Source organism: Ranitomeya imitator, chromosome 5, assembly GCF_032444005.1.
Source record: "Ranitomeya imitator isolate aRanImi1 chromosome 5, aRanImi1.pri, whole genome shotgun sequence".
Classification (NCBI taxonomy): domain Eukaryota; kingdom Metazoa; phylum Chordata; class Amphibia; order Anura; family Dendrobatidae; genus Ranitomeya; species Ranitomeya imitator.
The window spans coordinates 24,274,170-24,300,194 of record NC_091286.1 but is presented as its reverse complement, the minus strand read 5'-3'; the positions used below and the strand labels follow the sequence as shown (position 1 = coordinate 24,300,194).

The 26,025-nt window shown below is 44.9% G+C and overlaps 1 protein-coding gene across 1 annotated transcript; it reads right to left on the bottom strand.

The window, feature by feature from the left end:
* Positions 1-5,519: 5,519 nt before the first annotated feature.
* SRP9 (signal recognition particle 9) lies at positions 5,520-12,825 on the bottom strand. The gene is made up of 3 exons (XM_069768433.1): positions 12,667-12,825; positions 8,395-8,463; positions 5,520-6,004 (listed from the first exon to the last, which is right to left on the bottom strand). Exons 1-3 carry the CDS (start codon positions 12,736-12,738, stop codon positions 5,885-5,887), a joined length of 261 nt encoding a protein of 86 aa, XP_069624534.1. The 5' UTR covers positions 12,739-12,825; the 3' UTR covers positions 5,520-5,884.
* Positions 12,826-26,025: the final 13,200 nt, after the last annotated feature.

The following is a 26,025-nucleotide window of genomic DNA, read 5'->3' as shown; positions in this document are numbered from 1 at the left end:
CTGGCTGCAATATAGGATTGAAGTTCATTTTCTGTCCTTCATAGTACACGCCTGGGCAAGGCAAGATTGTCTTGTGCAGGCATGTACTACGGAGGACAGAGAATTAACTTCAATCCAATATTGCAGCCAGCATGCAGCCAGAGGGTAAGGAAAGGGTGAATCAAAAACCCCAAAACCCCGCCTCCATGGCTGAAGATTGTTCCCTCCAAATTCAGGTGACAGTGTCCCTTTAACCCCATAGAGAATCTATGGAGTATTGTCAAGAGGAAGATGAGACACCGGATCCAACAATGCAGGCGAGCTGAGGGCTGCTATCAAAGCAACCTGGGCTTCCATAACCCCTCAGCATCGCCACAGGCTGATCGCCTCCATGCCACGCCGCATTGATGTAGTAATTGATGCAAAAGGAGCCCCGACCAAGTATTGAGTGCATTTACTGAACATACATTTCAGTAGGCCAACATTTCGGATTTTACAATCATTTTTCAAGCTGGTGTTATAAAGTATTCTAATTTACTGAGATAACAACTTTTGGGTTTTCATTGGCTGTAAGCCATAATCAACATTAACAGAAATCAACACGTGAAATAGATCAGTGTTTGTAATGACTGATGATATTCTAATTCTGTGAGCACTTGTACACAGCTCAGCAGAGTCACATGATGGGATTAGATACACGGCTCAACAGTGTCACATGATGGGATTAGATACACAGCTCAGCAGTGTCACATGATGGGATTAGATACACAGCTCAGCAGTGTCACATGATGGGATCAGATACACGGCTCAGCAGTGTCACATGATGGGATCAGATACACGGCTCAGCAGTGTCACATGATGGGATCAGATACACGGCTCAGCAGTGTCACATGATGGGATCAGATACACGGCTCAGCAGTGTCACATGATGGGATCAGATACACGGCTCAGCAGTGTCACATGATGGGATCAGATACACGGCTCAGCAGTGTCACATGATGGGATGAGATACACGGCTCAGCAGTGTCACATGATGGGATCAGATACACGGCTCAGCAGTGTCACATGATGGGATCAGATACACGGCTCAGCAGTGTCACATGATGGGATGAGATACACGGCTCAGCAGTGTCACATGATGGGATCAGATACACGGCTCAGCAGTGTCACATGATGGGATCAGATACACGGCTCAGCAGTGTCACATGATGGGATGAGATACACGGCTCAGCAGTGTCACATGATGGGATCAGATACACGGCTCAGCAGTGTCACATGATGGGATAGATACACTGCTCAGCAGTGTCACATGATGGGATGAGATACACGGCTCAGTAGTGTCACATGATGGGATTAGATACACGGCTCAGCAGAGTCACATGATGGGATCAGATACACGGCTCAGCAGAGTCACATGATGGGATCAGATACACGGCTCAGCAGAGTCACATGATGGGATCAGATACACGGCTCAGCAGAGTCACATGATGGGATTAGATACACGGCTCAGCAGAGTCACATGATGGGATTAGATACACGGCTCAGCAGTGTCACATGATGGTATTAGATACACGGCTCAGCAGTGTCACATGATGGGATTAGATACACGGCTCAGCAGTGTCACATGATGGGATTAGATACACGGCTCAGCAGAGTCACATGATGGGATTAGATACACGGCTCAGCAGTGTCACATGATGGGATTAGATACACGGCTCAGCAGTGTCACATGATGGGATTAGATACACGGCTCAGCAGTGTCACATGATGGGATTAGATACACGGCTCAGCAGAGTCACATGATGGGATTAGATACACGGCTCAGCAGAGTCACATGATGGGATTAGATACACGGCTCAGCAGTGTCACATGATGGGATTAGATACACGGCTCAGCAGTGTCACATGATGGGATTAGATACACGGCTCAGCAGTGTCACATGATGGGATTAGATACACGGCTCAGCAGAGTCACATGATGGGATTAGATACACGGCTCAGCAGTGTCACATGATGGGATTAGATACACGGCTCAGCAGTGTCACATGATGGGATCAGATACACGGCTCAGCAGAGTCACATGATGGGATTAGATACGCGGCTCAGCAGTGTCACATGATGGGATTAGATACGCGGCTCAGCAGAGTCACATGATGGGATTAGATACACAGCTCAGCAGTCACATGATGGGATCAGATACACGGCTCAGCAGTCACATGATGGGATTAGATACACAGCTCAGCAGTGTCACATGATGGGATGAGATACACGGCTCAGCAGTGTCACATGATGGGATTAGATACACGGCTCAGCAGTCACATGATGGGATTAGATACACAGCTCAGCAGTGTCACATGATGGGATTAGATACGCGGCTCAGCAGTCACATGATGGGATCAGATACACGGCTCAGCAGTCACATGATGGGATTAGATACACGGCTCAGCAGTGTCACATGATGGGATTAGATACACAGCTCAGCAGTCACATGATGGGATTAGATACACAGCTCAGCAGTGTCACATGATGGGATTAGATACGCGGCTCAGCAGTCACATGATGGGATTAGATACACAGCTCAGCAGTCACATGATGGGATGAGATACACGGCTCAGCAGTGTCTCATGATGGGATTAGATACACGGCTCAGCAGTGTCTCATGATGGGATTAGATACACAGCTCAGCAGTGTCACATGATGGGATGAGATACACAGCTCAGCAGTCACATGATGGGATGAGATACACGGCTCAGCAGTGTCTCATGATGGGATTAGATACACGGCTCAGCAGTGTCACATGATGGGATTAGATACGCGGCTCAGCAGAGTCACATGATGGGATTAGATACACAGCTCAGCAGTCACATGATGGGATCAGATACACGGCTCAGCAGTCACATGATGGGATTAGATACACGGCTCAGCAGTGTCTCATGATGGGATTAGATACACGGCTCAGCAGTGTCACATGATGGGATCAGATACACGGCTCAGCAGTGTCTCATGATGGGATTAGATACACGGCTCAGCAGTGTCACACTATACTGACAGGTGAAGTCTCATTAGTACAGAGGCCATGTCGGGGGCGGGGTGCACAAACATTTCCTTTGGCTTCAGGCCTTATTTTGGTTGGCAGTGCACCGCGCTCAGCCGCCATTTCTCCAGTCACGTGTTCTCGTCAGTCTGCAGCTCCCGGTGTCACCGATCCACACGCTCGTTATTCCACACTCACTCCCGTCACACGCGCAGCCTGATATCTTATAAGACAAGTGTTTCATTACAGGGACTTGTAGTGTTCCCTACCGAGTATACAGCACCTCTGCAGACCCATGGATCTCCATGGTTAGACTACAAAAAGAAAAAAAAAAAATTGCAGGTGTGTTACCCCCTCTCCTTTCCTCCACAACTTACAAAGAAGTAGGGACAGATTTATAAGCGGCTGCCATGTATTCCTATACGGCCGCACGCTCCGATGTGAGTGCCGGGTATTAACATGCGAGACCCATCCGAGCTTCGCGCAAGTGAGTATGACACCTATACTGCAGTGTATTGTTTATATTATAAAACCTATATAATGTATATATCTCCCCATAAAAATAAAAAAAAAAAAAGAGGCATTTTAGTTGCTTCCCCTCCCATAACAAAATTACATTTAAAAAAAAAAAAAATCAAAACAATATTTAGCCCTAAAAAAACCATCAGTAAAAACTACAGCTGGTAACTGAAAAAAAAAAATCTTTAGTCAGAAAAAAAGATTTTCGGATCTCAGAAAACCAAGCTTAATATCGCCATAATTATAGTCATGACAAATCAGATTTCCAGGTGATCTTGACTGTTTAATGAATCTTGTAAGAACAAAGCCAAAAAACCAATGGCGGAATAGCAGGTTTTTTTGTTTTTCACCATTTTTAATTTTTTCTCCCCGTGTCTCAGTACATTATATAGTAAAGTGAATGGCGTCCTGCAAATAACGAGCCTCATACGTCCCCACGTAGATGGGGAAATATAAACCGTTCTGGATCTTGGAGGATGTCCGTCCTGGGATTCCATTCTCTGCAGGAAGTTACCGCCGCTCATTTCAGAAATCTTTTGCTAGAAGCTTAATCCTTCGCCCGGATCAGATTTTGGCTCCCATCGCTGCCCCAGGAGGTGTCACTTACCCCCTAGATCCAGGTGAGCGGCGCAGAATATAGAAGAGCAGCCGCGTCTCAGTTACACGGGGCCGGATTATAGCGGCTCGGCGGAGGACACGGCGGCGGATCACGCACACGGCCATCACTGCAAAAAGGATTGTTGTGTGGGGAAATGTGCAGGTGAGAACGACACCAGCGAATTCCAGAGAGGTGATTGGTATCTGGCAGCCGGCGAATAGAACCAGCCACAGCATTCGGGGGCGAGAAGCCTCTCTTCCCACGGATCCAACACGACGGGAACGCATTCATGTGTATAGATGTGTTTGTAGACTCCGAGGAGGAGTCTGGGTGGTGAAACTATAACATGGATCATCCGTAAACAATGGCACTGTCTATGTAATGTACGGGACCAGGACCTTTCCTAAGGATAAAAGGTTCCACATTGGAAAAAGAAAAGTCTTATCTACATATAATAAACAGAACAGATATGTCATGGTACAGATTAAAAAACAAAACAAACAACTATTTTTCCTTGTGGTGTAGTACTTCTTCTCAGACACAGGGGTCAGTGTTGCTGCACTAACCTCTAATAAGGGATGATAGACATTCGTAGGCAGAGCTCCGGCCCTCGCCCGCCCCAGCCTGGCATTGTGGAGCCGTGGTACCACGATACTGAGCAGCCATGCGATACACTATAATTACACAGCAGCCTATTAAAGTGTTTAGTTACACGCAGCCTATTGTCTACTAAACACCGTGCGTGAGATAAAGTGTATAGGAGACGCTGCGCATATCTCAAGAGAGAAAAAAAAAGGGTTTTTGCATTTGAAAAAAAAAAAAAAAAAAAGTGAAATGATACCACACAACCCTGGGGCCTCATCTGCAAACTGATATCTACAACTCACAATCGATTGGATGATGAAAGACCAAAACATTCAGCGCGTGCGCCCACTCAGTGTCCCTGATGAGCAATCCCACTGATATGGTGCCTGCAGCCACCACTAGGGGGCGCCAACTTCTAGTGTTTATTGTGCTTCCAATGACATCAATGGCGCTCCACTGCGGAGTATAATGGGGCAGATGCCTGACAGGGGGAAGGACGGGCTTCATTAACAGTTTCAACCACATCCCCCCCTCCCCAAATTGGATTTTTAGGTTTTGCAGTGGTGCAGCTTACACATCTTACATTGCAGCTGGAAGAGAATCCGGACCCCTCCCCCCAAAGATAAATAAGATGGGGTCAGTTCCCATGAAAAAGTCAGGTTTGGCTGACATTGTACCAATGCATATGGCTACCGACACAGATCTCCTTGTGCCCATACTACAGGGTACTTCTACCCCCCGCATCCATGGTCCCCAAGGTCAAAGTTAACCTGAGACAACTCCCTTTCATTGCCAATACACAAGATTAACTGAATATTAAACATTTATTGAAAATGATAGAAATATTCCAAACTTTTCAGCCAACATCTGGGAGAAAAAAAAAAAAAAAAAATTTATAAATGTTGATTTAATTTTCCTCTCATTCAGGGGTCGGGCGTCCACGGGACAAGTGTCCACATTCTGATCCATTTCCAAAAATAAATAGAAGCTTTTACTCGGAAGCAGCAAAGAACGTCCCGACCTTCGACCAGCACAGGAGGATTTCTTCTTTTAGTAAGAAGTTTTTCATCATACTTTCCCTCACTCACTTTCTCTTTTCTAGTGTGGAAAAAAAAAAAAAAAAAAAATTCTGATAACCGATTCTCTTTTCACGTCTTCCGGGTCGGACAGTCAGTTAGTTTCCATGGCGGAGCTGCGGGATTCCCTCGCCACCATTAGTCGCATCAGCTGACTGTGGAACTTCTCGATCTTCTTCACGTCCTGCGCCTGATCCGTGCTGTACAGCAAACACTGGAGAAGAGGAAAAAGAATATGGGAGCAGAGCCGGGCCCACAACCAAACAGAAAGAGGAAAAAACAGTTAAAGGGCGCGGACATTTTTTGCAGCCAATTCGCTTTTCAAATTGGCTCTAGAACAAATTCACAAAAATTGTATATATTTATTAAGTTTCCTATGCAGATCTGCGAGCACCATTACATCACAGTCTGTCACTGCAAACAAGTGTTGCTCTACTTCCTCTATGTACAATGACTGACTACTGTATATAGAGGTGTTATCAGTCTTTGTACAGGAGGAGGTGAGCTGTGATCTCATCTATTGTGTATAGTGGATCCTGTGTTATCTACTGTATATAGAGGTGTTATCAGTCTTTGTACAGGAGGAGGTGAGCTGTGATCTCATCTATTGTGAATGGTGGATCCTGTGTTATCTACTGTATATAGAGGTGTTATCAGTCATTGTACAGGAGGAGGTGAGCTGTGACATCATTTTCGTGTGAATGTATAAAATGGAGTAGGATTTTTCATTTTCCCCTGTTAATACACACAGTGGGCGCTGATCCCCCCTTACTCTTCCCACTGCCTTCGCTTGCCTAGGCACAATTCCTGTGTAACAAACTCCTCTCTGCTCGTTTCCCCCTCCCGTCGGAAAGTTAATTAGCCCAGTGCTGGCTTTGTCCAAAAGAAACATGTGCTTTCCTTTGTAGATATGGGAGATACTAAAAAGGGCATATCTCTGGCCCAATCAATGATAGAAAATGATGAATGCATATTCAGAATGTGATTTAATATAGCTTCACAACAGGGCCTCTTGCTGGAGTCTGGCACCAAGAGAACCAGAGAAATGGATTTCTCCTAAACAGAGTGGACTAGCTAGCCCGAGTCTAGATTCATTAGAAAGCCAATTTCAATATAAGACGAGTGATATGTATGCAGTTACTCTGCTAAGCTCTCCAGGCAAGATATGATCATTAGAAGTGTTGCTAAATACGTAGCTTTGAGAGAAGGGGAGGGCGGGGGTAACTCATAGTGCTGGGCTTGAGACATGCCCAAAGGGGGTTAAGTTCCTGCACTCAACCCAGCCTTCATTCTTGCCTGGGACCTCACTGCAACAAGACCCCCTGATGAATTGGGATATATGGCTCCTCCAACCAGCATGGTTGGCCTGAAATGATCTAAGCAGCATGTGAGTCTTAATATTCTTTAATCCCTGTTTTGTTTTGATGTAATTGATTGTACATACTTTGTCTCATATTGTAAAATCGTAGTAGACCATTTGTAAACACTGCCTACTTTTTGGAGTAACCTATAAAACTACTAATTAGTCTTCTCCATGTTCTATGCGAATTTTCATGTGCCTGAAGTGAATTACGCTACTAATTTGGGTTGGCTCGAACCTCTCTGTGGATAAATCCGAGCTGGTGGCAGCAAAGTGTGTTCTGGGCTTGGTGGGTCCAGCTGACAGCGACGGAACGGGGTTTTATAAGCTATTGTCTGGCTACGGCCTGAGCATTTATAATTCTCTCGCTGCAGCGTACCTGCTAGCCAGTCCACAGTGAAGCAGCCCGTCCAACGACTAATTATCCTAGGTGTAGTTCCCTGACTGACCTGAGGGTAAGGGGGGTGCCGGAGAGCTGCAAGTTCTGAAGCGGACTATACATAAATCCCTGCAGTTCGTGATATATTGTAGCAGCAGTGGGCTAACTAAAATAAGCCCCTGCGGTAAATTGATCGGTCAATAGCCTTGTTTGTGTTTTCATCACATTGTAGCAGTGGTGGGATAACCAAGATAAGCCCCCTGCACATGTGATAGCCGTGTGCGGGCCAAAGGTCACCCCCGATCGGTGACAATCTACTGTGAATGGTGGATCCTGTGTTATCTACTGTATATAGAGGTGTTATCAGTCATTGTACAGGAGGAGGAGGTGAGCTGTGACATCACCTATTGTCTAGAGGATATATCACAGGATCCACCATTAACAATAGGTGATATCACAGCTCACCTCCTCCTGTACAATGACAGTTTGGGTGCAATGTAAAATTGCAGAGCATTTCAAACATAATGAGATTGTCCAAATTAGAAAATCCCTTTTTGATCTTGTTTGTTATTATATGGCAAAAAGAAAGCAGCTTTGTGGCAGTAGTCTCTTCTTCCTCAGCCTGTGGAATATCCCTTCACGGCTCCAGCTGCTGTGACCAAGAGAAATCACAGCCATCCCTCATTCTGCAGACTACCGTGGATTTAAGTGTAGTCTGTATCCATAGACTCACATAGGTCTGCAGGGGAGCTGCACACACAGAACGGTAGGTTATAAGTCAGGACAATTCGCAGAGGTGTATAAACGGCTCTGGTAGAGTGTGCGGGGGCAGGGATTTAGGTCATCCCCTGTAATGTCTACTCACCACTACGTCATCTGTGACTTTCATACGTAAAGTCCCATCGCAGTGTCTGTACTTCAGCGTCACTCGCGCCTGTGGAGGAAACAGCAACCAGTGAAGTGTTAGTCCTGGCACTGGTCGGAGACTGGTGGCTGCAACCTTCCCTACAGTGTCATCCAGAACCATGGAAATCTACGGCCCCCGCCATCTAATCCCAATGTTAATGCTTAAGGGGTAACCGAACACTTAGGGACGGATTGCTGGGGATTCCCAGCCAAGGGGCCACGTGGGATCAGCTTATTTTTAAAGGACCCTTCCAACAAGCAGGAATTGACCACCGTGGAGAGTCCCAGACCAAGCCGAGACCCCGCTGGATGTGTGTAGATAGAGGCCGACTGTGGAGTAGAAGAGCGCAGCTTAGTGGCCGCTCTCAGGTATTGAAGAAAGTGTGATCTGACTGCAGTACCCGAGAACAGCCACCGTGCGGTGCTCAAAAAAAAAAAAAAAAGTATTTTTTGTTTAAGAATCTCAAACCAAAAGACGTTCAATTCCTGTGTCTCGATTTTTCCTTTACGGCATATGGGATAAATAGGTTTATACCAGATTGGGCAACTGCACACTGCAATACTACATGTTCTAGTTTTTACCATTTATGTTCAGGGGAAAAAAAAAAAAAAAAAACACGGAAGGGGGTGCACTTAAGCTTTGGAGACGAGTTCTGCATTAGACCCTTAAAAGGTCTAACTTGCTGAGTAATGTAATAGCCATCCACAGACCTCATGCATGCCTAGTCACCACGGCAACTAGAAAATTATAACCCTTCTATAATAATATAGTGGCATTAGCAGACGGCCGACACTGAATATTCAGTCGCAGAGAATACCGGACAAGAAGCAGAAGTTCCGCAACTTTCTTATGTGCTTTGCTTTCTCGCCATCTGTATATCTCTGCTTGCTGTCAGTGAATGAGAATATTCTAGTAAAGGAGGAAGAGGAAACTGAACGGGAGAGGACAGGATCAGACGACAAGGTTTGTTTATAGTCTGTAACCATAGAAACAAGGAGCTCAGTATAAGAGCTGCATACATAATACAAGGCCACTCAGATGTGGAGGCGACCTCCTGCTGCCCAGACTGCTAGTATATCCTTCTATCTTCTTCCCTGCCAGCAGCGCCCCCTACAGCCAGCCGCAGCCCCCCCAATGAGGTTGAGGGACTTCTGCACAGCAGGGGGGGTATTGCAGACAATACAGAAGCACTGGTCTTGGAGATCAGCATTGGGTTTTCCTCTTGCCCACTGGAGGCATTTAGGATGGTGTCCTGCAGTAGTGGACAATCCCTTTAAAAGGGACGTCTGAAGACAGAAGTGAATTTTAGCTAACTCCCCATCTGTTTGATGTCAGAATTAAGCTATTTTCAAATACACCAACTGTTACAGAAAGAAGGAAAAAAAATACAAACAAAAAAAAAAACTTATATAGACTGATGACATTTTGAGAGCCCCCAGTGCATGCTGGGAAACTCAAACGAAGCATAATGGTGGCAGAGGGTCACAATCTCTGTCCCCTTTCTGAAATGAACAGTCATCGGTGACACTGATTTCAGGGGTGAGGTTGGTCCCTGTATACTGTGAGATGTGCACAATGACAGCTCTCGTTGTCTCAAATCTGCAGTAATGAGTCGGCAACACGGCCGTGTCACAAACCCAGCAGAGAATAACGATGTCACCTGCAGGGGTGACGCTGATCTCCTGCACATCGCTGTGTTGTGGGCTCTGATCTGCAGCTTTGAGGCAACAAGAGAACGGGCACTGTCACTGTGCACAGCGTACAGACAGCGCAGGGAGGAGAATAGCAAGTGAGGTTTACTGACGAGGCTGAAGTTGGTTTCTTATTCGCCATTTTTCTTCTTTTCTGTTTTTTTTATAGGTTTAACAAAAAAATAATCACCACAATAATAAAAGACAATGCAGTGAGGTGCCCTGATGAGAGTACGCTTAAAAACGGCTACAAAAACAATAAAACTGGCACAAAAATGGGCATCAAAGTGGGCACCAAAGAGCGCTGAAGAAAGGATTAAATGCCTTTGGGCCACTGATCTCACACTGCATACATATAAGAACAGGGCGCCCCAAATCCAAACCTGTTATTTCCAGCCTGGCCCAAATGGGTTCTGGGCATCAGGACTGGCATCAAAGTGGGCAAACAGGCAATTGTGGCTATTTGAATAAGTAACTGATGATTTTAAGGGGTTACATGCCTTTGGGCCACTGATCTGACACTTAAAATACACAGATATTGATGCCCTGCATCAAACGCAGGTTCCTCCAGCATGGCCCAAATGGGTTCTGTGCATCAGAACTGGCATCAAAGTGGGCAAACAGCCCATTTTCACAGATTTGATTAAGTAACTGATGTTTTTAAGGGGTTACATGCATTTGGGCCACTTAAAATACACAGACAGTGATGCCCTGCAGGGACCTGGGATTGATGCAGGGCATCACTGTCTGTATTTTAAGAGTCAGATCAGTGGCCCAAAGGCATTTAACCCCTTAAAAACATCAGTTACTTATTTAAATCCGTGAAAATGGGCTGTGTGCCCACTTTGATGCCAATTCTGGTGCCAAGAACCCATTTGGGCCAGGCTGGAGGGACCTGGGTTTGATGCAGGGCATCACGGTCTGTATTTTGTGTCAGATTAGTGGCCCAAGAGCATTTAACCCCTTAAAAACATCAGTTACTTATTCAAATGTGTGAAAGTGGGCTGTGTGCCCACTTTGATGCCAGTTCTGCTGCCCAAAACCTATTTGAAAGAAAGCCGTGTGCACTACTACTAGTGGTGCCCAGGTAGGTTCCCACACCATGTGATACTAGAAGAACCTGGCACTCAACTTAATGCTTGTGAGATTTTAATCGTAGTAGCCAAGCATTAAGTTCAGTGCCAGGTTCTTTCTTCCAAAACCTATATGGGCCAGGCTGGAGGACCTGGGTTTGATGCTGGGCATCGATATCTGTGTATTTTAAGTGTCAGATCAGTGGCCCAATGGCATTTAACCCCTTAAAAACATCAGTTACTTATTCAAATGTGTGAAAATGGGGTGTGCCCACTTTGATACCAGTTCTGATGCCCAGTACCCATTTGGGCCAGGCTGAAGGGACCTGTTTTTGATGTGGGGCTCCCTGTTCTATATGTACGCACTGGTATCAGTGGCCCAAAGGCATTTAACTTCTTAAAAACATCAGTTACTTATTCAAATGGCCAAAATTGACTGTGTGCCCACTTTGATGCCAGTTCTGATGCCCAGAACCCATTTGGGCCAGGCTGGAAATAACTGGTTTGGATGTGGGGCGCCCTGTTCTTATATGTCTGCACTGTGAGATCAGTGGCCCAAAAGGCATTTAACCCTTTCTTCAGCGCTCTTTGATGCCCATTTTTGTGCCAGTGTTATTGTTTTTGTAGCCGTTTTAAGCGTATTCACATCAGGGCTCCTCACTGCATTGTCTTTTATTATTGTGATGATTCTTTTTTTTTTTTTTTGTTAAACCTATAAAAAAACAAAAGAAAAAATTGCCGAATAAGAAACCAACTTCAGCCTCGTGGTTTACTGTAGATAAATGTAGAGTGATCCACCCAGGACGGAGTAATCCTATAGCTGCAGATTTATAAGTGGGAGAATACGCAGGACTACGGAACAGGAGAAGGACGGGGATCCTGGGTACAAGTAAGCGGAGCAGCAGCGCTCAGTGTCAGGCAGCAGCTGCAAAAGCCTACAAGAGATTTCAGGGTGTGTAAGAAGAGGTAAAAGCCCAACATATTGTGACATCTAGAATACAGGATCCAGGTTTTAATAAGGAGATTGTGGCGTTAGTTCAAAGGCGGCAACTCGATTATTCTACGGGACCAGGGGCACCATCACTGGGGGAAGGAAGGAAGGAGATTCCGCAGCTACACAGGGAAAGGGTTCTCTGCAGTTACAGCAGTCAGACCGTGGAATGCCGCCCACAGGAGAGAGTGATGGCCGACACTATACAGGGGCTTCCCCCGGTACAGAACATTGGGGGTTACAGTTTAGTGCCAGCCCCCAATGAATGGAGCCTGTCCGCAGGGGACAGAGCGCGGGATCCAGGAGAGATCAGGTCTCCGCAGACAGTGATCCCAGCGGCGGATCCGGACCAGGCAGATTCTGCAGCTGAATCCCACGTGACAAGTGTCCATTTCATTCACTGACAGATAACAGAGCTCCTACAGGAGGAAGGCGCGCAGTCACCGCCCGCAGAGTCACCCGGCTGCGCACTCACCTTCATGGGGTCGGCCTGGTAGAGCTTCTCGGCGGCCCGGGTGAACTCCTCCCAGGTGCGGTAGTAAGGCATGATGGAGCCGCGCCGGTCACTGTGGTGCTAGAGGCAGGGAAGCCGGGAGCACACATCAGCACTCGCAGGAAACACGAGCCAGCGCTCTAATTGGCTGTTTATACGACCTCCCACCAATCACAGACGAACACTTCCGGGGCGCAGGGAACTCTATCATCTTGGCACGAATGGAGTGTCTTTCATCGGTGGCCTCTATAGCGAGGAGGCTTCTCTCCCTCTAGTGGTCAATAGCGGTAACTACAGACAAATGCAGAGAACGGCCGGCTGGAAACTGAGCGCTGCACTGGAACACGCACGCGCGCCATTATATGTGCAGTGTACAGAATTATCTGTGTGTACTGTATGGCGGTATTATTTATCTGTACAGTTTGGTAGTACGGTCTATGTCTATTGTACAGTGGTCTTTGTACAGTATGACAGTACGGTCTATGTGCGTTGTATGGTGGCATTATAATTTGTGTACAGTATGGCAGTACAGTTTGTGTACTATATAGTGGTATTATTTATCTGTACACTATGGCAGTACAGTCTGTGTATTGTATAGTGGTATTTATCTGTACAGTATGACAGTATGGCCTATGTGTACTGTATGGTGTTATTATTTATCTGTGCAGCATGGTAGTATGATCTATGTGTACTGTATGATGGTATTATCTGTACAGTATGGCAGTACAGTCTATGTGTACTGTATGGTGTTATTATTTATCCGTACAGTATGGTAGTACGATCTACATGTACTGTATGATGGTATTATCTGTACAGTATGGCAGTACAGTCTATGTGTACTGTATGGTGGTATTATTTATCCGTACAGTATGGTAGTACGATCTACGTGTACTGTAAGATGGTATTATCTGTACAGTATGGCAGTACAGTCTATGTGTACTGTATGGTGGTATTATTTATCTGTGCAGCATGGTAGTATGATCTATGTGTACTGTATGATGGTATTATCTGTACAGTATGGCAGTACAGTCTATGTGTACTGTATGGTGGTATTATTTATCCGTACAGTATGGTAGTACGATCTACGTGTACTGTATAGTGGTATTTATCTGTACAGTATGGCAGTATAGCCTATGTACTGTATGGTGGTATTATTTATCTGTGCAGAATGGTAGTACGATCTACATGTACTGTATGGTGGTATTTATCTGTACAGTTTGACAGTATGGCCTATGTACTGTATGGTGGTATTATTTATCTGTACAGTATGGCAGTACAGTCTACTGTATGGTGGTATTTATCTGTACAGTATGGTAGTATGATCTATGTGTACTGTATGGTGGTATTATCTGTACAGCATGGCAGTACAGTCTATGTGTACTGTATGGTGGTATTATTTATCCGTACAGTATGGTAGTACGATCTACATGTACTGTATGGTGGTATTTATCTGTACAGTTTGGCAGTATGGCCTATGTACTGTATGGTGGTATTATTTATCTGTGCAGAATGGTAGTATGATCTATGTGTACTGTATGGTGGTATTATCTGTACAGCATGGCATTAGGGTCTATGTGTACTGTATGGTGGAATTATTTATCTGTGCAGTATGGTAGTATGATCTATGTGTACTGTATGGTGGTATTAACTGTACAGTATTTCAGGACAGTCTGTGTACTGTATGGTGGCATTATATATCTGTACAGTATGGCAGTACAGTCTATGTGGCATTATTTATCTGTATAATATGGCAGTACGGTCTGTGTACTGTATGGTGGTATGTATCTGTACAGTATGGCAGTACAGTCTATGTACTATATGGTGGTATTTATCTGTACAGTATGACAGTACGGTCTGTGTACTGTATGGCGGCATTATTTCTGTACAGTATGGTGTTACGGTATATGTGGCATTATTTATCTGTATAATATGGCGGTATGGTCTATTATACTCTAAGGTGGTATTTTTACAGTATAAAAGTACAGTCTGTGTACTGTACTATTTATCTGTACGATGACAGTACGGTCTATGTGTACTTTATGGTAATACAGTCTATGTGCACTGTATGGATGCATTATTTATCTTTATATTATGACAGTATGATCTGTGTACTGTATAGTGGTATTATTTATCTGTATAGTATGTGGAATTATTTATCTTATGGTATGGCAGTACGGTCTATGTGCACTCTATGGTGGCATTACTTATATGTATAGTATGGCAGTACAGTCTGTGTACTGTATGGTGGCATTATTTATCTGTATAGTTTGGCAGTACAGTCTATGTGTACTGTATGGTGCTATTATTTATCTGTACAGTATGGCAGTATGGTCTTTGTACTGTATAGTATGGCAGTACGGTTTGTATGGTGGCATTTATTATGTATTTATGTATACAGTATGGCAGTATGATTTGTGTGTACTGTATGGTGCTATTATTTATCTGTATAATATGGTCTATGTGTACTGTATAGTAGTATTTATCTGTATAGTATGGATTAATTATTTATCTGTATAGCATGGAAGTACGGTCTATGTGTACACAAGTTATGTGTACATTTTGGCAGTATTTTACATGTATGATGGCATTAGTTATGTGTACAGTATTGCAGTATCATCTATGTATACTATTTGGCATTAGTTGTGTACAGTATGGCAGTATTGTATATGGCGGCATTAGTTATGATGTAAATATTGTATGGTTTTTTTGCGTGTACAGTATGGCAGTATTGTCTACTTATACTGTACGAGTATGTTGGCAATAGGTATGTGTGCAGTATGGTCATATTATCTATGTAAACTAAATTGTGGCATTATTTATCTGTATATATCTGTATAATATGACAGCACTGTAGTTCTATTCTGTCTGGTAGCATTACTTCTTTGCCCAGTATGGCAGCATTATCTTTGTACCATGTATGATGGGAAGCTAATCTACGCAGGGGGACGCAGCACTTTTGCCTCTTCATTCAAATGATGGATCAGGATGTCACCCGGACCCTGTGAAGTGAGGCTCTTCTGACAAGTCTCTATGATAAGAAGTGACAGCGACGCTGAATATTACAAGCAGCATCAATAAATGAGGACTAATAACGGACACCGATGACGCCGCAATACTGTTTTATGCGTCTGTCGTTTTCTGATGATTTCTCATTCGTCAGCGATGTCGATATAGATGTTTTTGCCTCCGGTTTCCAGAATTTTCATTAAATATGTATTATGACTCTTCCATTATTGAAATGAACATTTCCCTTCAATAATTTATCTCCCGAGTGTCCTGCCCCATCCAGATGCTGACCTTGCCCAAAATTAGAAAGTTTGATATTTGTATATCCTCCTCTATTATTAGTCTGTACCTGTAAAGTGATGTCTCGGCAGCAATGAGTCTCATGATGAGGATTCAACTCCTCTTTCAGTATCGCTCCTATGATGCACTGTGACTTTATATGTTGTTATTCTTCCCTCCGTTCTCAAATATCAGGTCATTATGGGGAAATCTCAGAATCTGCCGTCTCCTGAAATGTTACACTGCTCTTCACTTAAAGGGTCACTTGAGACAAAACTCATTTTTTCCCCAAACCACACATTGCTTTTCCTTCCCCTTTCCTAATGCCCTTCTGCTTCTCCCACCCACTTAAAGAAAAAGCCTGTGAGTCCTTCTTCCACCTCCCATTTATAGAAAAGCCTGTGAGTCCTAAGTCTCCTACCAACTCATAGAAAAAACCTGTGAGTCCTGCTCCTCCTCCCAAAAAAAGTCTGTATCCTGTTTCCTTCACCTATTCATAAACAAAATCTTTGTGTCCTGCTTCCCCACCTACTCAGTGTAGCTTAGGAGTCCTGCTTACCCTGCCCAATCAGAGAAGCCTGAGAGTCCTGCTTACCCAGCCCAATCAGAGAAGCCTGAGAGTCCTGCTTACCCAGCCCAATCAGAGAAGCCTGAGAGTCCTGCTTACCCAGCCCAATCAGAGAAGCTTGAGTCCTGCTTACCCAGCCCAATCAGAGAAGCCTGAGAGTCCTGCTTACCCAGCCCAATCAGAGAAGCTTGAGTCTGCTTACCCCGCCCAATCAGAGAAGCCTGAGAGTCCTGCTTACCCAGCCCAATCAGAGAAGCTTGAGTCCTGCTTACCCAGCCCAATCAGAGAAGCCTGAGAGTCCTGCTTACCCCGCCCAATCAGAGAAGCTTGAGTCCTGCTTACCCAGCCCAATCAGAGAAGCCTGAGAGTCCTGCTTACCCAGCCCAATCAGAGAAGCCTGAGAGTCCTGCTTACCCCGCCCAATCAGAGGAGCCTGAGAGTCCTGCTTACCCAGCCCAGAGAAGCTTGAGTCTGCTTACCCAGCCCAATCAGAGAAGCTTGAGTCCTGCTTATCTTGTCCAATCAGAGAAGCCTGAGAGTCCTGCTTACCCCGCCCAATCAGAGAAGCCTGAGAGTCCTGCTTACGCAGCCCAATCAGAGAAACTTGAGTTTGCTTACCCAGCCCAATCAGAGAAGCTTGAGTCCAGCTTATCTTGTCCAGAGAAGCCTGAGAGTCCTGCTTACCCTGCCCAATCAGAGAAGCTTGAGTCCTGCTTACCCAGCCCAATCAGAGAAGCATGCGAGTCCTGCTTACCCAGCCCAATCAGAGAAGCCTGAGAGTCCTGCTTACCCAGCCCAATCAGAGAAGCTTGAGTCTGCTTACCCCGCCCAATCAGAGAAGCTTGAGTCCTGCTTATCTTGTCCAATCAGAGAGGCCTGAGAGTCCTGCTTACTCCGCCCAATCAGAGAAGCCTGTGAGTCCTGCTTAACCCCCAATCAGAGAAGCCTGTGAGTCCTGCTTCCACAGCTCCAATCAGAGAAGCCTGTGAGTCCTGCTTACCCTGCCCAATCAGAGAAGCTTGAGTCCTGCTTACCTTGTCCAATCAGAGCAGCTTGGGAGTCCTTCTTTCCCCACCCAATCAGAGAAGCCTGAGAGTTCTGCTTACCCACCCAATCAGAGAAGCCTGAGAGTTCTGCTTACCTCACCAATCAGAGAAGCCTGTGAGTCCTGCTTCCATCCCCCCAATCAGAGAAGCCTGTGAGTCCTGCTTCCACCCCCCCAATCAGAGAAGCCTGTGAGTCCTGCTTCCACCCCCCCAATCAGAGAAGCCTGTGAGTCCTGCTTCCACCCCCCCCAATCAGAGAAGCCTGTGAGTCCTGCTTCCACCCCCCCAATCAGAGAAGCCTGTGAGTCCTGCTTCCCCCGCTCACTCATAAAGAACACCTGTGTGTCCTGCTTCCCCCACCTACTCAGAGAAGCTTGTGAGTCCTGATTCCCTCCCTCTCATAAAGAAAGCTTGTGCCCTGCTTCCCCCTCCCACTCGTAGAGAAAGCCTGTGAGTCCTGCTTCCTCCACCCACTCATAGAGAAAGCCTGTGAGTCCTGTTTCCCTTTGCTTAGTATCTATGGCTCAAACATGCAACAATTTCTCTGATTTCCATTTCGTCTCACTTTCCATCCCCCACAGAATAACTGCCTGACAAACCATCATGAAACCTTCTAAATATTTTTAAAAAATTATGTGAAATTCCAATATAAATGTGATTATCCATCAATTAGGCGAAATTGGAGACAACAAGGAGTGACTTTGGAGGACACAGCACTGGGCTCATCACATAATCTACAGAATTCAAATTTCAGCATGTGATACCACACTTCTCCTGCGGAGGCGCTGCAGAAAAATTGAACACTTGCTGCCAAGCTGTCGAACTGATTACAGATAGGTTATGGGGTCTCCCATGGTTCATCTTATTTTAGGAGCACCTTCCAAATTCAAAGGCAAGGGCTTATTAAATATGGACAATCCCTTTAAGAAGGATTATTGACAGGCTCGATCTATAGTCGCAAACTGTATTAATGGTAATTGCACTGTTCCTAAAATACGGTGGTTTCCTCTCTAGGACACAAAGAGTAAAGTTATTTTCTTTTTTCCCCCGTCCTCCGCATTCCTTTTTTTCCCAGCCCTTCGCGCACCATCTCGACACCTTGCCAAATGGCGCTGTCCTCCTGCTCAGTCGCTCGGTCTTTGTTGGGGCATTGCACAAGAACAAAGAGCAAATAAACTCCCTCTGGAAATAGCAACCTAAGGGAAGGCTCCGAGCCCGCTCAGGAGTCCCGGGGCCCTGACTCACAAAGGGAACTGTTGTTCCAGATTAGTTCCTGCAAGCAGAACATTCCTAAGTCACGTCACGTTGGAAAGTAAAAATTCTGGGACGTGAGCCAACATCGGGGGTCCGGAGTCACTGGAGCAGCACCCGGCGGATCGGGAATATTCTGCTTTATGCTCAAATATTTATTCTGCCAGGTCAGATCAATGCCGGAGAGAAAGGGTTAATACCGAAAGACTGTACGAATAACTGCAACATGATGGAGCCAAGTCATACCCGCTCCAAAATGGGCATATAATATGATCCCTTGTTATATAGTGAATGTTTGCGGTATTATAGTAGTTATATTCTTGTACATAGGGAGCAGTATTATAGTAGTTATATTCTTGTACATAGGGGCAGTATTATAGTAGTTATATTCTTGTACATAGGGGCAGTATTATAGTAGTTATATTCTTGTACATAGGGGGCAGTATTATAGTAGTTATATTCTTGTACATAGGGAGCAGTATTATAGTAGTTATATTCTTGTACATATGGGCAGTATTATAGTAGTTATATTCTTGTACATAGCGGCAGTATTATAGTAGTTATATTCTTGTACATAGGAGCAGTATTATAGTAGTTATATTCTTGTACATAGGAGCAGTATTATAGTAGTTATATTCTTGTACATAGGAGCAGTATTATAGTAGTTATATTCTTGTACATAGGGGGCAGTATTATAGTAGTTATATTCTTGTACATAGGGAGCAGTATTATAGTAGTTATATTCTTGTACATAGGAGCAGTATTATAGTAGTTATATTCTTGTACATAGGGGGCAGTATTATAGTAGTTATATTCTTGTACATAGGAGGCAGTATTATAGTAGTTATATTCTTGTACATAGGGGCAGTATTATAGTAGTTATATTCTTGTACATAGGGAGCAGTATTATAGCAGTTATATTCTTGTACATAGGAGCAGTATTATAGTAGTTATATTCTTGTATATAGGGACAGTATTATAGTAGTTATATTCTTGTACATAGGAGCAGTATTATAGTAGTTATATTCTTGTACATAGGAGCAGTATTATAGTAGTTATATTCTTGTACATAGGGGCAGTATTATAGTAGTTATATTCTTGTACATAGGGGCAGTATTATAGTAGTTATATTCTTGTACATAGGGGCAGTATTATAGTAGTTATATTCTTGTACATAGGAGCAGTATTATAGTAGTTATATTCTTGTACATAGGGGCAGTATTATAGTAGTTATATTCTTGTACATAGGGGCAGTATTATAGTAGTTATATTCTTGTACATAGGGGCAGTATTATAGTAGTTATATTCTTGTACATAGGAGCAGTATTATAGTAGTTATATTCTTGTACATAGGAGCAGTATTATAGTAGTTATATTCTATACTATTTATTTTATTTATAATTCATACTACACAAAGTTTTTTAAGCAGATGGACACATAAATACAATCCACCATCCTGTGATCCATTAAGCCTGTGGCACATGGGGTTTCTCATACGGGTGTATGACACGTACATTAATATTCTTTATCCTTTCTCACAACTTAACGGTTGTGTGTTTTCCTAATGTTGAATGTTTTAATCATAGGTTTTTTTAGTTGATAAAGTTTCTTCAATCCCTTTTGTTTCCGGTTATCTTTGTATTGTCCTTTCTGCTTCCTCCACGATAATCATTCCCAGTTAATTTCTCAGTGGAAACATTTTTGGTGGCTTCTGGACAATATACAGAAGTGACATACGTGTACTGTCAGTGTGTCCTCCACCAGTGTTTCATCTCCTCTGAGAGAATCGTCTCCATCCTCCGCTGCTCCATTCATGCAGCCCATTGGTAGGACACTGTGGTAACAGTAAGCAGTTGGGTTTTTGTGACCATGGGGTGACTTCTCCCACTACTCTTCTTCTACCCTGGTAATCCTCCCACCTACTGTGTTCCCAGCTCTACTGCAGGAAGTGACACCAGCGGAGCTGCTAAGGGACCTGGTAGGGAGCGGGAGGGCTGTTTTTAAGCATGTGGGACATATACCTAGTGTGAGAGGTGTATGTGATTTATGTGTCCTGGATGTGAGGGGTTCATGTCTGACCTGCGGCATGTCTCCAGTGTGTGAATGAGGCATGTGTCCAGCATGTATGGAGCCCATGAGTGTTGTGTACTCCACAATGTTACCTGTGTGTACCTTGTTACCTGTGTGTACCTCGTTACCTGTGTGTACCTCGTTACCTGTGTGCACCTCGTCACCTGCGTGCACCTCGTCACCTGCGTGCACCTCGTCACCTGCGTGCACCTCGTGACCTGCGTGCAACTCGTGACCTGCGTGCACCTCGTGACCTGCGTGCACCTCGTGACCTGCGTGCACCTCGTGACCTGCGTGCACCTCGTGACCTGCGTGCACCTCGTTACCTGCGTGCACCTCGTGACCTGCGTGCAACTCGTGACCTGCGTGCACCTCGTGACCTGCGTGCACCTCGTGACCTGCGTGCACCTCGTGACCTGCGTGCACCTCGTGACCTGCGTGCACCTCGTGACCTGCGTGCACCTCGTGACCTGCGTGCACCTCGTTACCTGCGTGCACCTCGTTACCTGCTTGCACCTCGTTACCTGCGTGCACCTCGTTACCTGCGTGCACCTCGTTACCTGCGTGCACCTCGTTACCTGCGTGCACCTCGTGACCTGCGTGCAACTCGTGACCTGCGTGCACCTCGTTACCTGCGTGCAACTCGTGACCTGCGTGCACCTCGTGACCTGCGTGCACCTCGTGACCTGCGTGCACCTCGTTACCTGCGTGCACCTCGTTACCTGCGTGCACCTCGTTACCTGCGTGCACCTCGTTACCTGCTTGCACCTCGTTACCTGCTTGCACCTCGTTACCTGCGTGCACCTCGTTACCTGCGCGCACCTCGTTACCTGCGCGCATCTCGTTACCTGCTTGCACCTCGTTACCTGCTTCCACCTCGTTACCTGCGTGCATCTCGTTACCTGCGTGCACCTCGTTACCTGCGTGCACCTCGTTACCTGCGTGCACCTCGTTACCTGCTTGCACCTCGTTACCTGCGCGCACCTCGTTACCTGCGCGCACCTCGTTACCTGCGCGCACCTCGTTACCTGCTTCCACCTCGTTACCTGCGTGCACCTCGTTACCTGCGTGCACCTCGTTACCTGTCTGCATCTCGTTACCTGTCTGCATCTCGTTACCTGTGTGTACCTCATTACCAGTGTGCACCGCCTTATCTGTGTTCATGGCCGTGATTAAGTGGTGCACATTCAGCATGTGTCCAGTGGGTCGGTGGTTAGTGGGTCCCCTGGAAATGATACATGTGTGCAGTGAAATATGTATAGGTTTATATGTGTAACTAGCAGTAGTTTAACATCTGTCCTGAAACTGCAGGTCTCACAAAGGTCACAACATATGTATCTGAGAAGGCAGTCTACTGTCTGCAATCTCTCCAGGGAGTTTTGCTGGGAACCTGGAAGAAGGGGAAACATGTCACACCTTCTAACTCTTTTGAAGGGAGATGTCAATTACAGCCTGACACCATCTATCTGTGGGAAACTTTACACCAAGAAATTAAGAGAAAATATTATATTCATTGGTGGAGTGGCCATGGGCCAATGAAAAAACAAGCAATTATAATATTAACCTGAGAGGCTATTCCAGAAATCTGACCTCCAGGCTGACTCTATAAATCAGGCCTGTATACATAGAGTTGTGTTCACAGATTGAGAGCAGCCAAGCTGATGTGATCCAGTCCATATTCATCCCCCCCTCAGGGAGCAGGAAGCAGACTACAAAGTTAGCTATTTCTGTAAGTTTTCTCCTGTTTATTTTATAACTGTTTTGCATATTTGTATGTCTTTTTATTACCATATTTTTATACCTTTTTCTTTATTTTAAGCACGGTACCTTTTTGTATTAAAGCATAAAACTTTAACAAGTTGAACCTTGAATGTTCTAAAGAATCCATAGCCTTAAACTCTGCGAGCCTTATGATTGGCAGACAGTAGTAGTAATATTTCCGGGACTCATCGCCCGTGAGTTCGATGAGTGGTTGCAGCTTGTATGAGTGGGTGTGTGGCCTGGGTCGGTGTGTGATTTATGCTCCCATTACAGCAAAGGACAGAGGTTGAATGCTGGACTGAGAGAGGGATGTAGCCATGACTTTCTGCTGGGTTTCTTGGCGGAGATCCCTGAGGAGTTTTGGGTGTCCGTGGGGACATTCTTGCCATGAAAACCAAAACAGACCTGATGCTTCTTGCTGCTGAGGTTTTGTTACTATTATATCCAGTCTGAATCTATGTGATAAACATCCTGGAGTCCAGACTGATACATTATACAAGTGTATGTGCTGATGATATCTTTCTCTAGATTGGGTTCAACTGTAACAAACCTTCAGCTTTGAGAAGTCTTAGGTCTCCAGAGATTTTTAGCCTCTGAAAATAATCATTTTCCTTCACTGGCAGCAGGTAAAGATCTTGATCATTGAAGAATGGAAACACACATTATATTATGCACCTGTCTGCCCATAGGATGTCATCGATGTACCCGATATCGCAGAAGACAGTGTGGCAAAGAAGTGCCCCATCTGCAGCAAACTGGGGTCTAAGTATGAAAGTCTATGACTCTGGAGGTTCCTAGTGCTGGAGATATGTGGCCATGGTGGGAGGCCACGATAAGGGACATTATTAAATAAAGGGGCCAAGATGGGGAACATTATACCAGAAAGGGGCCCAGGATGGGGGGAGATTATTACAGGAAGGGGCTCATAAAGGGGAACACTTACAAGAAGGAACCAGGATGGGGGCCATTATTACAGAATGGCATCTGGATGGGTGAGGGGTGCAGGACGGGGGACATAATTACATAAGGGGCAAACATATATGTGTTTATAGTATCTAGAACGATATAAAGGCTCATATATCTGACCAACATAGGTGCAGGTGGGAGCCCAGGTCCAAATTTTGCATCGGGGCCCATCCGAATCTAGTTACTCCACAATCTGTCCCCATTGGGTTTCACAAGTATGTCTTTAGAATGTGGGAGGAGATTGGTGAACCCAGAGGAAACCCACCAAACACGGGGAGAACATACAAACTCCTTGCTGGTGTCGTTCTTGATGGGATCCTTGTCTTGAATTAACATAACAGAGATCAATAGATCTCATCAAGTGCACAAAATATTAAGAAAATATAACATTGTGTTCCCTCCTGGATTATAGTAACTGTGCGGTAAGAAGTCAGTATATGGCTGGCCATAGTCACTACATGACTGACAGCCGTCTCAGCCATCACTCCCCATACACAGAATCACTCATTCAGCCGACAGAAGATAAAATCAGGAGTTATGTGGACATTACCTGGACCGAGTAAGATGGAGCAGTGAGTTTCCCCAATGCGTATCGCCACCAGTATGGGCTTCCTCAGGGGTATAATAACTAAGTAGAATGGTATGTCTCATATATATTGATCAATAATCAAAACTATACATAATAATTAACAATTGTGTGTAAAGCAAGAGGGAGCATAGTCAGAACGGCACATCCAGGATCAGTGGGTTGCACATGCACAGAGACACAAAAAATTAGCGTTTGGAAATGAGAACTGCGCAGGCGTGAAAATTGCATAAGTAGTTACCAAAGCGACATGTGTGAGGAAAACAAAAGCACAAGCACACATGTAGTATGGTAAAAAAAGACCATGCGAAGACACATGCGTGTAAATGAGATGCGAGTAGGGGATGACGCATGCGCTCAGGGGGTGACACATCTCCATATTACACGGCACTATGATTTTCTTTTATTTTCTTCTATTTTCTAGTGTTCTGTTGTCTTGGTTGTATCTGTTCACTCACATTCCGAGGATTCGCCATCACACATGTCTGCTTGGTTGACATTTACTTATGCAATTTTCGCGCCTCCGCACCTCTGATTTCCGGACGTCAAACCTTGCGTCTTTGCGCATGGGCAACCCACTGATCCTGGATGCAGCGTACAACCATGCCCCCCCATACTATACATATAGTTGGTTATTATTATGCATAGTTTTCATTATTGATCACAATAATCAAGCTTACTCTTCTACTTCGTCATTGAAACCCCTGAGGAAGCCCATACTGGTGGTGAAACGCGAGGAGTTATTTATTTATTTTTTCTCTTGGCACTCCATCTTACATAATGCATGTAAGTATAGGAAGTCCTGTACTAAGGCGAACACAAGGCCGGGGTCATACTTGCAACTGCAATGCGAGAAACTCGCGCCTCAATACACAAACTCGGGACCGGAACGTGCGGCTGCATGTATTTCTATGTCCTGAGTGCCGGGTATTGAGGCAAGAGACTCATGCGAGTTTCCCGCATTACAGTTGCAAGTGGGACCCCGGCCTAAAAAGAAGTGTTTGCTAGAAATGTCCATGAGAGGACAAAAAAAATACTATAAATTATGCAAAAAAATAAGTTGTGCCTTAATGTAGTATATTATAAAGAATGAATCAATATAAAAAAAAGTCTTACATGTACTGCTTATATTATCAGAAATACAAGTAAAAGATAAACTCTATTTATTTCTAATAAATCCCGTTATTAGATGTTCTTCATTGACATTTCTTTGGCGCAGAGTGGAGGGTCCCTGGAAGAGGTAGGGGGCAGACCGTGCACAAGGGAAGGAGCCCCAAAATGTATTGCCCCTTCCCAAAGTGATTGGCCTGAAGAGCTGAAACATAAAGAGCCCGATTCATCATTGATATTTTTTTTTTAAGGCTTATATTTGTCTCGTCTGTGGGGAGGAACTGATGTAGATTTGTGCGAAAAATTGGCCAAACACTTACATAGTAACATAGTAACATAGTTAGTAAGGCCGAAAAAAGACATTTGTCCATCCAGTTCAGCCTATATTCCATCATAATAAATCCCCAGATCTACGTCCTTCTACAGAACCTAATTGTATGATACAATATTGTTCTGCTCCAGGAAGACATCCAGGCCTCTCTTGAACCCCTCGACTGAGTTCGCCATCACCACCTCCTCAGGCAAGCAATTCCAGATTCTCACTGCCCTAACAGTAAAGAATCCTCTTCTATGTTGGTGGAAAAACCTTCTCTCCTCCAGACGCAAAGAATGCCCCCTTGTGCCCGTCACCTTCCTTGGTATAAACAGATCCTCAGCGAGATATTTGTATTGTCCCCTTATATACTTATACATGGTTA

Excerpts from the sequence above, each read along its gene's own strand:
- SRP9 (XM_069768433.1), bottom strand. The coding sequence starts at position 12,738 with ATGCCTTACTACCGCACCTGGGAGGAGTTCACCCGGGCCGCCGAGAAG. Across the intron at positions 8,464-12,666 it reads ACCAGGCCGACCCCATGAAG|GCGCGAGTGACGCTGAAGTA; the intron begins GTGAGTGCGCAG and ends TTTCCTCCACAG. Across the intron at positions 6,005-8,394 it reads AAGTCACAGATGACGTAGTG|TGTTTGCTGTACAGCACGGA; the intron begins GTGAGTAGACAT and ends CCTCTTCTCCAG.